The sequence below is a fragment of the Crotalus tigris genome, unplaced genomic scaffold (assembly GCF_016545835.1).
Source record: "Crotalus tigris isolate CLP2741 ecotype Arizona unplaced genomic scaffold, ASM1654583v1 scf7180000017585.4430047, whole genome shotgun sequence".
NCBI classification, from domain to species: Eukaryota; Metazoa; Chordata; class Lepidosauria; order Squamata; family Viperidae; genus Crotalus; species Crotalus tigris.
Genome location: NW_024096493.1, coordinates 1,187,687 through 1,202,511, shown reverse-complemented (window position 1 = coordinate 1,202,511; position 14,825 = coordinate 1,187,687). Strand labels below are relative to the sequence as shown.

Sequence of the window (14,825 nt, the reverse complement as noted above, 5' to 3'; positions counted from 1 at the left end):
TCCACAAACAAACCAGAGAGCATTAGGTTAGAAAAGGCAAAATTTCTTCATCATAATAATGTATGATGGGTTTGTTTGTGTGTTTCTTAATTAAATGAATTGATGTCTTGATTGTGAGTGGTCTGTAGGGAGGGGAAGGAGAGAGGCAGATGATGAAATATATATAGTGGCATCATGCAGATGCTTCGGGATTCAAAGACACAATTGCAGGATTGATATAATGATGTCACTGTGCGCCAGTGTCCATTGGCTTCATTGCTATTGTTGCTGCTCGTTTTGATAGTGTTGAAGTAACACATTTAATGGAATATCAGAGTTCCTCAGGGTGTTTTTTTTCCCTCAATCTAACAAGCATTGATGTTCCAGTATAAAAAGTATTAGATATCTTAGAAAGGAGTGCAATGCTTAGAAATCCTTTTAAAAGGTTTTGTAAGAAATTGAAAAGGACAAAACAGCATGTGGTATGGTTTTGAAAAATGAAAGATTCTACAGCAAACAAGAAAATAAATGTTATGATATGGAATTTTGTTGCTTACTGTTTTTACTTGGATTGTCAATAGATTTTCTGTGGTGAAGAGGGAGCTCTGAAAGGTTTTTTTTTTTTTTTTCACCAGAAGACGAGCAATGCTAACATTTGCTGACTCAAATAAATAAATGACATATCTTGTATCTTTTATATGTTACAATATTTATTCTCAAAGTTAAAGAATAAGAAAAATAGTCCTGCAGATATTGGTTTATTTTTTTTCTTTTACTTTGGTGGAATTGCTATTTAATTCTGACAGATTCGATGGTATCATTTCTTTGCTAGTTTGTTTGCATTTTTAATTAAAAGTTGAAGATTCCATTGTGGTCACTTTTGCACGTTAACCCTATGCAACAGCCACGTTCAGCGGAACTCATTCCAGGTACAGTATTTCGGTGGTATTTTTTTTTAAAATTGAATATTTCAGAATGGAGATTTTAGCAAGAGAATTAACTCATTTGAGTATAAATAATATAAAAAGAGGATAGGTCAAGGTTATAAATGATCCACAGATGATAATTTTAAGGCTTGCACTTTAAACTTCTATCCGTACATTACTAGATAATTTGTCCCTGTGAGTTCCACAATATATGGCAAATTGGGCTTTGCAGTGTTTCTAATTGGTAGTCAATAAGCTGCTTAAAAGTGCACTTAGCTCTCTCTATAACTCTATCTTTGCTTAGCATTGTGCAGAGCCTGTGGTTGCCAGTGACAGAATCCCCAGAGAAGCAGCAGCAGTGAAGTGAAGAAGTGAAGGCAGGCTGAAGCATCTTTTTGAGTTTTGAATCCAAGTCACTGTATAGCTTTCTTAGCAAGTAGAGTAAGGAGAAGCACATTCCAGAAATACAAGCAAGAAGAATTGTGAGGTGGTATCTTAGGCTTCTTTGATGCTCTTATCCCGTAAGGACTATTTTGGAAGAGAGCAAAGTGCCTGCAAGCCTGGTTCTTCTTCTGGATAAGCTGAAGGAGAAAGGAGAGTTAGAGCAGAGCTAATTGTTTCTACCAGGTTCTTGCCTGATTGGCAGCCCTGGCCTCTGTTCATACATCATTAACTCATCACTAGCTCATTGAAGAAGTTGTAGCTATTTGACTCACAGTAAAAACCAGAAGAAAGAGTGTGTCCATATGTCATACTGAGCCTAACTGAACCCACACTGGCTTAATATTCTCCAGGAATATTTTATGGACAAAAGGTCTGAAAAAAGTAATGTATCTTTTTTTCACTTGATGGATTGTTTTATTTGTGAATATCAGAATAGAAGCAGCTGAAAGAAATTGTGTTTGAAACCTGTAGTTCAGAAGATGGAGGCATTACAGTCTGGTGAAAACACTCCCTGAGGTTTTGATTTTTCTTTTTTCTTTTTAGTATAAAGTATAATTGCAAAAGAATTTAAAAGAGGCTGGAAAACGTTATCCCTCATTTCTTTATTGTGCCTGTGGGAAGAATGAACAAAATGCTGTGACTGCATGCACTGATAATAGTGCCAGGTTAACTCATTGCACTGCTTGTTAACTTTGTAAGAGATCAGTGGCTTGTTTGATGCAAGAGATCATCAAATTCACCAGGGGTTTCTTGCTAAGGCTGAACTCATACTATGTCACTATTGTACAAACTATTTTCAGGGCAATTTAACCAGTAATCTATAGAACTTTTCAAGAATATAAATGATCTTGAAGGCAAATTAGTTACGACAGTGGACAATTTGACCAGCTTCTTATGTTTTATTATTTAACACTTTATAATATTACATTTCTTTCTACATTATATTATTGTTCTAAAGTCATTTTAATTTTTCACTCTAGGATCAAACTAAAAATTATAATGAATAATGATAATTGGTTGTTATACTGAATGGTTGAAAATAGTACCTCTTAGTTCAATTTTATCTACTAGAGATGGAGTGTTTGTGTTTAGAACCTGCTGTTGTTACCATTTTTCATCTGGAGTGGTGCAATGGTGAGAGCAGGGTTATTAAACTTTGTAAATCTCATCTTTTTGAGGTCACATTAAAAACAGATAATGCCAGAAATAACGCAGAAGGAATCATAACTTTTCTGTTGCACCTGAGTCGGCATGATAGAGTGTAAGCGTTGATCACATTTCAACCACCTAAGGTGGTTTTCTTCTCTCTCTGGAGAGCCTCATTTCTTATGTTACCATTTAATTGTTTGCCAATTAATTGTTTGCCAACCGGTAGATGCTGTTTGCCAACTGGTAGGTGCTGTTACTTCTTATTCATACTGCTGCTATCACTTTCATGATTTTCCCTGGGTGAAGAAAAAGAATGGAAAGATCATGATGTTATTAGCAGTAGGTCTTCTAGGTCTAGACCAGGGGTGGGCCTCATGCTGGCTGGGGAATTCTGGAAGTTAAGTACACAGGTTGTAAAGGGCCCATCGTTGTCTACCCCTGGTGTAGACCATACCCGTGAGGAGGGACCTAGAGTGGTATTCCCAACGTGCTGCCTTCCATAAGTATTGCTACTATAAATCCCAGAATTCTTAGCCAATGTAGGAAGGTGTTGGCATACTTGCTGGCATTTCTAAGAACTGCAATTCTAAAGTAGCTGCCAGTACTAGGTGGGGATATCTCTGGACCATAGCATTATTATTATTTTGGTGTATATATATCATAGGTATACTGTTATACTATATTGTGAAACTGTGGCTTAACACTTCATTTTGCCTCTTGTATATTGTGTGAAATTATTCTAGTATATATTTTAAATTCCTTAGGACTGTGTTTGATTCACGCCATCCTTGTGAGGTGTTTCTAAGGACTAAACAAATCAATGTTTTCCCATACCATATAGTTACAGGATCATTTTTAAGGGCCATTGGCATGGTTTCCTATCATGGTTTCCTGTTGTTTCTCCATCATGCCTGGAGAAAGCAGAGCCTTGTTGTTAAAGCTTTATTGTGAAGAGGGATATCTATAGAGGTTCTCAGTCATGCAGGTCATGGTTATTCCAAAGGTGCTTTTTCAAAAGACAACTGGACTTTGTTTTTCCTTGAGGACATTTCACTTCTCATCCAAGACGTGAAACTGAAGAAGCTTCTTAGATGAGAAGTGAAACATCTTCAAGGAAAAACAAAGTCCAGTTGCCTTTTGAAAAAGTACCTTTGGGTGAAAAGAGGGAGTTTCTACATTTAAATTTGCAAGAAACCAATCTGAGATTGAATTTAAGATATTAAATAAAATGTAGCACAGTAATACAGGATATATTTATTTGATGCATGTTGGAAAAGTGTTAAAGGTACTATTTAACCGAGTCCAGGGACTGTTTGCCCTTTTTGTCAACTTTTTGTAAACCCATCTGATTGTGTTGGGGAAAGCATAGTTCAGTGATGGCAAACCTTTTAGAGACTGAGTGCCCAAAAACCACTTTGCTCCTGACCCACCCCCGCTCCACCCATCCCTGCCCTGTTCCACCCTCACCCCGCCTGCCCTCAGGACCATCCATGGCCCGCCGATCGCCCAGGCGTCCCTGCAGCGCCATGGTGACCATGCCCTCTACCCATGCCCCACAGTATCATCTGCTGCCCAGCTGCCATGTGCTTGGCTGCGCTGTTCTGTGTGGGCCGCACTCGGGGGTGACTCTCCTCGGGGGGCTGCTGGTGAGGAGGGGGCTGCGGGGGGAGGAAGGGCTGGGGCGATGGCGTGCGTGCGTGCCCACAGAGAGGGCTCCGAGTGCTGCCTCTGGCATTCCTGCCATAGGTTCGCCACCACTGGCATAGTTATTTCCTATTAAGAATATATAGCACCTCTTGCTCTGCCTCTTTTTAATTCAGCTTTGAGGCACACAGTGCAAAGTAATAGCAAACTAACGTCCTTTTAAATAGTGTATAAAGATAAATTTCTGAGATTTTCTTCTTTTTTACATTTCTCATCTTCCTTTTATCTATTTTACACCTCATTTTTATCAATACACTAATAATTAGGAATGCAAACTCTCAATTCTCTTTTTTCAGAAATGTTGTTTTAGAAATTTATCAGCATGTAGAAGTCTTGAAGACTTTCCGAATATCTGGCCTGGTTTTCTTTGCCAGACATGGATTTCAGTATATTTGATGTCAATTTATGTGTGACTGAGAAATAACTGTCACAATTCTCTTCAGGATGCCCAGAATAGTAGATAATTGTTACATCATTCTGATAAAAAAAGGCTAACATTTAGTTTGCACATGAATATGTTGATACCAAAATATCCATATATGTTGTTGCATTCTCCTCTTTCCCATATTGTTCTTTTTCACTTGGAGATGCTGCAGTTTCTACTCTGAGCAATTACCCCAATTGTAAAAATATTTTTGTAACTGTGTCCTAATGGTAAGTTTACTAGAATTAGTTAGCCCATGATGGAAATAGTGTAGCATTAGCCTTTGCCAGTACTCAACATGAAATCTGAGAATTGCATTATAAGGTAAAAGAAAAGCTCAACAATTTCATATCCTGTTGTTAGTACTGTATACTGCATATTTGACATAGAAGTGATGTGAATATAGTATGAGAACTCTAGTCTTCCAAGAGTCATAATGCAGAGTAAGAAGGGCATACCCCACAAATTAGCATTAATAAAGTGGAGATTTGGCATAAATATTTATGAGAACTTATTTGTGGTGCATTTTTCCAGAGTCACAACAGAGCATTGTGCAGAAAGTAGGTTATGGTGTAATTGTGGCACTCTACATGATTTACTGTGGTCCAGTTTGTGCCTGATTTCTTGCAAAAATGTATAATCTACTTAAGTATTTAGTTTAAAGGAGGAAGGGATTTATAGAACAATTTAATGTTAAGTAATTATACTTTATCTATTAAGATGGTCAAAGTATACATTTTTATTTATATATTTAAAATATAGTGGCAGACTGAGGAGAATTTAATAAGAAAGTGAGTTAGATCACTGCTATTAGAGTTAGAGTAAATAGTTCATGAATGAGAGTATGTTCTCTTTGCCTCTGTAATTTTTAATACAGCAACATTATCAATAAATGCAAATGAAATCTTTCCTGTTGGTTTATAGGTAGAAAGGATGATAATTCTAAATTCCCTGCACAAATAATGAGTATATAGTATCCTATCCATTTGCCTTAACTTGTTTGTTTGGATCGTTAGCATTTATGATAAAAGAGATAATTGGTGATTGTGTCAACAGTAGATTTACTATGTTTTTATATTTTCTTTGTTACCTGGAATCATTTTTTAAAAAGTATAATTTTGTTTAGTTTGTACAAAACTTTAAAGGGGTGACCTTACTGGACCAATCCTTGATTAAATCACCTATCAAATGAGATTGGTGAATTAAATCAGAGATCCAATTTGAAGCAAAATTAGATTAGGTCAATTCAAAGTGAATTCTGCTTGGATGATGTTTCTATTTTTTTCTTTGGTTATTACAGAGAACATAATCTATTGCAACTTTACTTCTGTAACTAGAGAATGCTGAAGGAGGTGTGATGGCCTCTTTGATCCCTGACATGAGAAGTTGGCCAATGAATTTTATTTGACCAATGAATTTTATTATTTTACTACCATCACGCCTATCAATACTCTTAAGGAAAGACTAACTTTGCTATGGGCTTCATTCACTTTCTCAGCACAGTTAATAAACTTTTTCAGCAAAATTATATTTTTTAGATAACCTGACTTTTTTTTTTTGATAACCTGGAGGCTACTGTATTCTTTTCCCCTTAAAATAGATATAGGGGAGTGTATATATATAAACTTCAGGAAATGCCTTAATGAAATTTGTCAAGGTTAATATTTTATTAATGATTTATAATTCCCCCTCTCTTTGCTCAGTCTGACAGAAGTTTCTGAAATGTTTTGTAGGTGTTTTTTTCTTCTTCTTACTTTCAAATTGAATCTTGAAACAGGCTCGTATTAAATTAGTTTATTTTCAGATTGCAAATGTAAGAAAAAATATTGCCTTCTCTCAATCTCTGATTCAGAATCAGAACTAATTTATGCAGGCTCACTTTTTCTAGATGTGCACATCTACATTCATTAAATTTATCTGAATATTTTATCATGTGATAGAATAAAGATGTTCTTTACTTTCCATGTGCTTATTTATACAATGTCTTTGATTTTTCTTTGTCCAGTTCTTTAGAATTGATTACATGTCTCTAACTATTTATAACTTGCTTTTTCCCATGTACTCTAAATCATCCATTTCCCATAAGCATAAAATAAATCTCTTAGTCCTTAAATCTTTTTTCTGCCACTATGTAGTACTAAGGTGTTTTTTATAAATAAATAAATGAATACATTGGCTAACTCACTAGTACTCTTGGAGTACTAGTAATAGTTTTTCTAAACTTTTAAAATCATTTTCAAAATATTTGCAAAGTCAAATTGTATTCTAAAGTGATCAATTGAAGACTAAAAGGGTATTCAAAAATGCATACATTAATGCCTAGCAATAATTGCTTAAAATATAAGAATTGTGTACCTTTCTATTCTTGCCAGATTTGGAAAGAGGATGAGATTAAACCTTCCTTATGCTTCTCAGCTTTTGGATTATCTGGGAATTAATGTAGTCCCAACCTATTAGCGTTGCCCTGAGTGGTGCTGATAAATTGTGTCAGATGGAAGTTTCTGTTGTCTAATATACCAAACATTGATTAGAAGTAATCTTATTAGGCTAAGCTTTCCTAAACATATTAAGCCCTGTTTGAACTCCTATGCTATTATGAGTAGGAAAGTACTCCTTAGTTTCATCTCCACATAACCTCCCTCCCAATTCTCTGCAGAGATCAGTGCCTCTTATTGTCTCTAAAATCTAGAACCTAGAATCAATCTGGGTTCTGAGTTGTGTAGGGAGTTAACATGTGTTTCTTGTGGAAAACAAAAGGACTCTTACGAATTCCAGAGGGTTTTAGCAGAGAGATTTATTGTGCAGGTTCAGAAGAATAGCAACTAGCAATTCTGAACCCCGAGGGTGAGTTCAGACTTCAGTTTTATGCTTCCCTTTTCTCAGGAACAAAGGAATACACATTGTAATACATTAGGTTCGTTTCTCATGGGTATACAATGGAGAGTTTGCTACATACATTGTATCCAAGTGCAATGTGCATTAGGTTAGTCACATACCACTAACACAGCACTATTCCAGTAATTATGCAGACACATCATTATTCTAGTGATTGTTCATTATTCCACATTATGTTGATGGGATATAAGGCTTTGACTTTTTACTTATTTTATTTATATCCCACTTTTTATTAGTTTTAGAAAGGTAGCAAACTTATTTAATATTCCCTCCTCCTTCTATTTTCCTCACAACAAGGTGAGTTGAGATGAGAGAGAGATATTGATGCAAGGGCACCCAGCCAGATTAAGTTCTAAGGCAGCACTAGAACTCACAAGCTTCTGGTTTCTAGGTGAATGCCTTAAACAATAGACCAAACTGGCTCATTTTCCAGGTGTGGACATAACCAATAGTAGGTGAGGATAAGCTAGGTAGGACAAGATGAAGGTATTAGTGATTATTTATAACAATAGGTATCATTTTTGGGAAACAGTGGCACTGTGATTACAGGGAATGTCTGGCCAGCATCTCACAATAGCAAAATCAAACAGTACCTTTCTATTGCCTTTATTTTTACCCTCCAGTGATGCGTTAAAAAAGAAAATAAATTTTATGTAACATCTTCAATAGTAAAGATTTACCGTATATGAAGGTTTGTTTGTATTAAACTAATTGCTGTAGTTCTAGTAAACTTAGAATTTCTAGAATCAAGGCAAGATGTCTCCAGCTTAAATGTGCCTTTTTTACTATTTAACCTTCACTGGGAATTGGTTGCATTTGTTCATGCTTTGTGGAATTCCATTTTACTTAAACACATTTTCTGTGTGTATATAGTCTTACATCAGTTCTTTGAAATTGCTTGTGATTAAACAGATCTTAATTTGTAAATGGAAGTTTTGTATTTTAATTATATTTTAAACTCAACATGACTCAGAATAATTAGGAACATTTCTGGTGATCTCTTGGATATATTCATGTAATATTTTAGGAAACAGAAATGGCAATATATTCATTGCCTTTTTCAGGATGTTATTCTCCCCCCCCCCAATTTCCCAATCTAGTTTACATTTCTAGTATTTTGTGGTAGTGTTCTGCCTAAATAAACCTAGGCCTAGACCAGCTTTAACTTAGCTTCAGGCCCACCAATTTTTTCCCTATTTCCTACTTTTTCTTTTCTTTTAATCTTATTTTGAAACAAACAAACAATACTTAACGAGGCATAATTGTATAATTCTAATAATGTATGCTTTTTTTTGGGGGGGTGTCTACATTTCTTCTTGAGGAATTCTCTGGATAAATATATTTCCTGTAAGGTTTTTGATTACAGAGCAATGCCCCTGCAATAGATCTATTTTACTAATGCAGTCTGCTCTGGAATAACAGCATTTCATTGTTTTTCATTATTCTACCAGATTTCTCATTTGTCTGCTGCATTATTTTATTTGCAGACACTCAATAATTATTGGTTTATAAGCTCTATCCATTGGCTTACTTGTACAAATAATTGCTAGAGATCATAAAGGGGCTATACCATGTTTCCCTGAAAGTAAGACCTATCCTGAAAATAAGCCTTAGCTTGATTTTGGGAGGTGGGCCTAGTACAGGCATGTCAAACTGCCGGCCCGTGGGCCGGATGCATCACACTGAAACCGCGCCCACCCCATTGCCGGCATCACGTGATCTCATGTGACGTTGTGAGTTTGACATGCCTGGCCTAATATAAGCCCTACCCCAAAAATAAGCCTTAGTTTTGAGACAAAGCCCTACCCCAAAAATAAGCCTTAGTTTTGGGATGAGGCGCACTCCTAAAAATCAAGCTAGGGTGGGGGAGGGGGTGGAGCTTATCATTGCAACCAAGGCTCCCATGGATTGACATTTGTCTCACCGGAAGGAGCAGCTTTATTCTGCAGCTGAGAATGGAGCTCCGGCCTGCATTTTGCCATCAGAGGCCTTTCCGGAAGGCCTCTGCAACCGAGAACCGAGCTATGGATTCAATCTGTAGCTAGTCCTCAGCTGCACATGCCTTCCGGAAAGGCCTCTGACAGCAAAATGCAGGCCTAAGCTCCATTCTCAGCTGCAGAATGAAGCTGCTCCTTTGGCTGCAGAAGAAGTGGGCCTGCTGGGAGGGGCTGTTAGTGCCGCCACCACGAGATGAGTGGAAAACACCTCCCTCACGAAAATAAGTCCTATTTTGGAGGCAAAATAAATAAATAAATATATAAATAAGGCCGGGTCTTATTTTTGGGGAAACATGCTAATTCCCCATCTCTGCCTTACGAGGTACTAGTCATGGAGTAGCCATCAGATTTGGAATTATATTTGCTTACTTTTATGTCTCAAAGAGTTTTTAGATAAGCATTGCCTTCTTTTGGAACACCTACAAAATTTTTGAGGCAAGTTTATATATCTTCGCCTTTATATCTCGTATCTCTGTTTCTTTCTCTCTATCTCCTTGGCTCAGAGTTGGGGACAGAAAGCAGAAGTGAACTAGTTGCCAGTAGGTGTTTGGAACTCAGATTCCTTGTTAGGTTTTGTGGATATGTTCCACATCTCTTCCATTTTGGATGGGATGAGATTTTTTTATGCACCTATATTGACATTGGACAAGTCAACTGCCAAACCAAATTTCCCAACTTTGACTAATGTGTAACTGGAGGTTTGCTCCTCACAGTAAGATGAAAATAATAACAAAAACAATACAGGCAATTATTAAATTATTAGAGGCACAAATAGTGCCAAGATTAGAAAAGCATACAAATACAAAGAGAAGGTTTGAAGAAGAAAATAAGAGATAATAAAATAAGAGACCAAGAAAAAAATAAAAACCGAAGGATCAGTCTTAAAAAAATGTAGAGTGCTTTTCAGCCTATCTACTACCATCAGAACAAAACGACAACCCATTGTGTAGGTCAATCAGGATTTTACATAGTATTTTGACAGTTTTTATGCTTTTCTTACTTCAAGCATTATGCTTTTTAACATAGTGTGTTTGTACATAACATTGACCAAATTACACTGGTAAAAACATTAAAAAATATCTATGCTTTACATTTTATAGTACAAGAATTGAAGTAGCTGATTTGGGGAGAGGAGGGAAGTAAGTAAAGAGATCTAACAAGTAATAGAGTATAGTTAGAAACTTCAGAAAGCTGAATATGTAAAAATCAGTACAGTAGTGTGTAAATTAGATACGGAATGAACAAAGAATAAATTGAAGCAGGACTCTAGAAGCAGCTCACGAGAAAGAGAAATGGTTCCTCCTGCCTCTTTGGTAAAGTAGATAATCAACAGGCTCAGTATTTCTATTAAGTTCTTGGAGGTAGTAGGGCTGTGGATCTTTGCAGGGCTGTTGTCTGATGTATAGATCCCTCACATATAAAGCAGTTCCTCATTCCTCTTCTCAGCATGTCTGATAAGGATGCCATATGCTCAGTTGCTTCTTTTCTTAAAAGACTTAAGCATGCTTACTCTTTTCTTCCTTCTGATGGTGATAGTACGGCAAAACTGGAGTTATCCTAGCATCTGGCTGATGGAAAATTTTGTTTCTTCTATCAGTTTAGCCAGCACTCTCGTTGTTCTCCTTGAAGTACCATTCCCCTAGATGAAAATCCTTTTGTTGTTCTGGTCTTGTAAGGCTTTGAATCTGTTTTGTGAAATACTCTTCTTAGTTTTTGGATGAATATTGATCATCAAGTCACATTTTCTAACTGAACATATGTTCTTTCTAACTGATCTTTATGAAACCAACTGTGTAGTTCTGTTATGGCTCTGAACCATAGATGAGAGGAAACTACTTCTTTAATTGGAACTAAAATTATTTATCACAATAATTGTCAGACTCCTTACAAAACTGTAGATTCTGCAGTTCTTGGAAGGTAGGAGAAGTCATAAGAATTAAAGCAACATAATATTTAATAATCCCACATCAATTCAACTTTAGATTACTTATCTCTTTTTATCCTAATTCCCATTTGGAGAGGGAAAATTTTGAGCATTTCATGTTCAAAATATTTTGAACATCTGAACATTTTATTTGGTTAGCTAGTGTACAGTACACATTTCAGAGAAACACGTTTAAAATAGATACCTTAAACTTCACAAAGACCAAAATGATTGAAAGATGAGCAAAGATTCTACATGTAAATTCCTGTAGTTGAATTTCTTCTTTACAGTTGTAATAATCTTAAATATAGCACATTTTACATTCAGAATAATGTCAGGATGTTTAAACTATGCTCTCTTGCTCTCCTACTTCTTTCTACTTTTCTTGACTTTCAAAATTGCTCAAGTTCTTGATTAATTCTTTTGTTGCATAAATAATAGCAAAGCTGGAACAAATTGAACAATATTGAAGCCAAAGAAGCAAGCAGATATCTGAATAGCAGAGAATAAGAACTAACATTTTGTTTTTGGGTTTTTGTTTTCCGAATCGTGAACTGGTGATGAGGGTCTAAAACACTCCTTTTCCAAACACATTGTTTTGTTCAAGGTATTCTGCTGCCTTCAGCCCAGACAGTTGTTCTTGCAACCCAAGACAATTATTTTTGGAATAAAGGATTGATTGCTGTTGCTTATATTGAATTAGCTGAGTTTTTTGTCTGGGAAGTAAAATGGATATTGAATTCCAGTTATAATCCCTTAATTTAGATAAAATAAACCCTCACTTTGACCTATCTGATTAGTCCACCTAGAATTCTTGCTGTTGAAGGCACATATTATTTCAAGCCTGCATGTAGTCTGAAAACATTTTTAGTTTATTTTTAGAGGAGGGAAAGGAATTAGGAAAATCTATGCTTAATTCACTAGAAAGCAAATAATTTTATTCTGTTTCTGATCTTCATTTATAGCACCAGCAACAAGTGGTGCAGGCTGTGGAACGTGCCAAGCAAGTGACCATGGCAGAACTGAACGCAATCATTGGGGTATGTGGTCTTTCCATTTTAGTCTTTTAAAAACTAGCTCACATTCCTTTTTTTTTTACCCAAACAATGTTTTTGTTGTTAGTCCTCCTAGATAATAGTAGTAATAATAATAATGCATTGGAAACCATTGGTTATATTGCTCTGCTGCACTTGCAACAAATTGGCCGTTTGGTCAAACATAACCTGGACAGTGGAAACTTCCTGACTTCCACTTTGCAATCAGGTCTGCCATTGACCATGTCTCGCTTTCATTTTCCCTACTGCACTTTATAAATGAGTATAAATTTAGAAAATGATTATTAATTTGAGATTGATCTACAACATTGAGGTTGTTGGTTAGATGTGTATCTAAGATTTATTTATTTATATATATGTATATATGTGTATATATATATATATATATATATATATATATATATATATATATATATATATAAATAAATAAACCTTTATTTACCTGAGGTGTCCACTTTCTCTAACAATGTACAAGATCAGTTGTGATATCAATCTGGAATGCAGCAATGTGAACATGCAGAGGCATCCACAGTAGAGAATCGTGCATAAGATAAGAGGATTTGCAGAAACTTGTGTCTCTCATGTTCTGCATTTAATCATCCATTTATTTTTCAAACTAAATCCATTGCTCAAGCCAAAACTCTCAGGGTGGCTAACTGTAAAAATTCCATGTCAAAACATGATAAAACATTAATGCAAGACAACATCTCCTAAGAGGAACAAACTATCAACTACAGCAAATGCATCTGTTTATTTTGGCCCTCAGTTCAGACTAGGTTTTTTTTCTTTCTTTTTTTTTCTTCGCCCACACAAGTTGTTTATGGTTGTGGATGCCTTTGGTGAATGAAGAAAAAAAAGTCCAAAACTAACATCTGTGGAGGATCATTAATGCATTTCAGACAAGGTTCCCCAAACATTTCATATTCTGTGTGTCTAACAGTTTTCACAAGGTGCATTAAACACAAACAGAGGAAGAATTAGAACATGGACCTTAGAAGGAAGAGTTTGACGTACCAAAAAACCCTAGAGTGATGATTCTAAGCCCATTAGGTCATAAATGGCTGGGCTGTCTTATCAGGATACTGCAGGAAAGAATATTTCAACTTTGAATTGTATTCTTTTATTTATCTGGAATCATATAATTAAGTATTTTAACTTATTCCCCATTACAATGAGGCTTTGATGGCCTCTTGTAATTTGGCACGATAGGGGTCTTTCTGCATAAGTAGGTTACATTGCGGTAAAATAATTATATTTTGGATTGTATAGCCATATCTAGCGGGCTTTGGACTGGAGCTATGTATGTGTGCATATGTTGTGTATGTGTGTGTATGTGTAAGCTTACTTGCAATTTCAGCTACTTGCATTTGAAAATTACACTCAAATCACGGGCAGTTTATTGGCGAAAGGGCCACATCTAATTTTATGCAACAGGTTGAAAGTTGCATTCCTAAAATGAATAGAATAAAAGCCCATTTTGTGGGAAGTGAGACATTTAAAGGATAAAAGGGGTGTCTTAAACTTATGAAAATCTTAAGGTACCAGTTTTGTTCCTTTAAATGTTTTGAGAGCCAAAAAGTGCAAATTAGCAAAAAAAAGACCAAACTTTGGGGCCTTACCCATTATGGAAGGGCTCTAGGGGTCTCTAAAGGGGATATTGAAAGACTGTATAACTCCTAGAGGCTGAGAAAATGTACACAGTATGTTCAATACAGCACAAAAAGCCAGAGGCCCCAGAGGGAAATCAGTTTATACAGGACATTGTTTAGTTGTAACCAGAACTTTAGCAACAACTTGGAACTATCACCCCCATGGAGAACTATTTGAATATTGAAAATCGTCTGAAGTAAGTGGTCTTCAGAACTGATATATCAAGCACTATAATTCTAAGGGTCCATTTGCCATTATATTTATATTGACTTTTGATTGTTTAAGAACTGGCATGAGATGAGATTAAATGTTATTGTTCCTATGTGACCAAAAAAGCTTCTTTCTCTATACAGAGTATGAAAAATAACATTTAGCTAATACGGGTAGTCTTTGCTTAATGGCCATTGGTTTAGCAACTGTTGGAAGTTATGATGGCACTGAAAAATGTGACTTGTGGCCAGTTCTTATATTTATGATAGTTGCAGCATCTTCGTGGTCACATAATTACAATTTGGATGTTTCCCACAGTCATATGATTTCTATTTGCAGTCTGCCCAGCCAGCTTCTGATAAACAAAGTCAGTGAGGAAGCCAGCAGGAAATCAGAAGTCATGATCACATGATATCTTGCTTAATGATTGTGGGCAATTCCCTAAACAACCACAACTGGAACTGCTGT

The 14,825-nt window shown here is 35.9% G+C and overlaps 1 protein-coding gene across 9 annotated transcripts in view; it reads left to right on the top strand.

The window, feature by feature from the left end:
• Window positions 1-14,825, top strand: part of LOC120315955 (transducin-like enhancer protein 4) — a 179,865-nt gene that overhangs the window by 67,907 nt on the left and 97,133 nt on the right. For 5 of the 9 annotated variants that reach the window (XM_039361061.1, XM_039361066.1, XM_039361053.1 and 2 more), the window contains one exon: window positions 12,408-12,482. The exons of the other annotated variants lie outside the window; for them this stretch is intronic. In XM_039361061.1, the coding sequence (XP_039216995.1) occupies window positions 12,408-12,482 (75 nt within the window). The remainder of the gene's footprint in view (window positions 1-12,407; window positions 12,483-14,825) is intronic. 9 annotated transcript variants of the gene reach the window in all.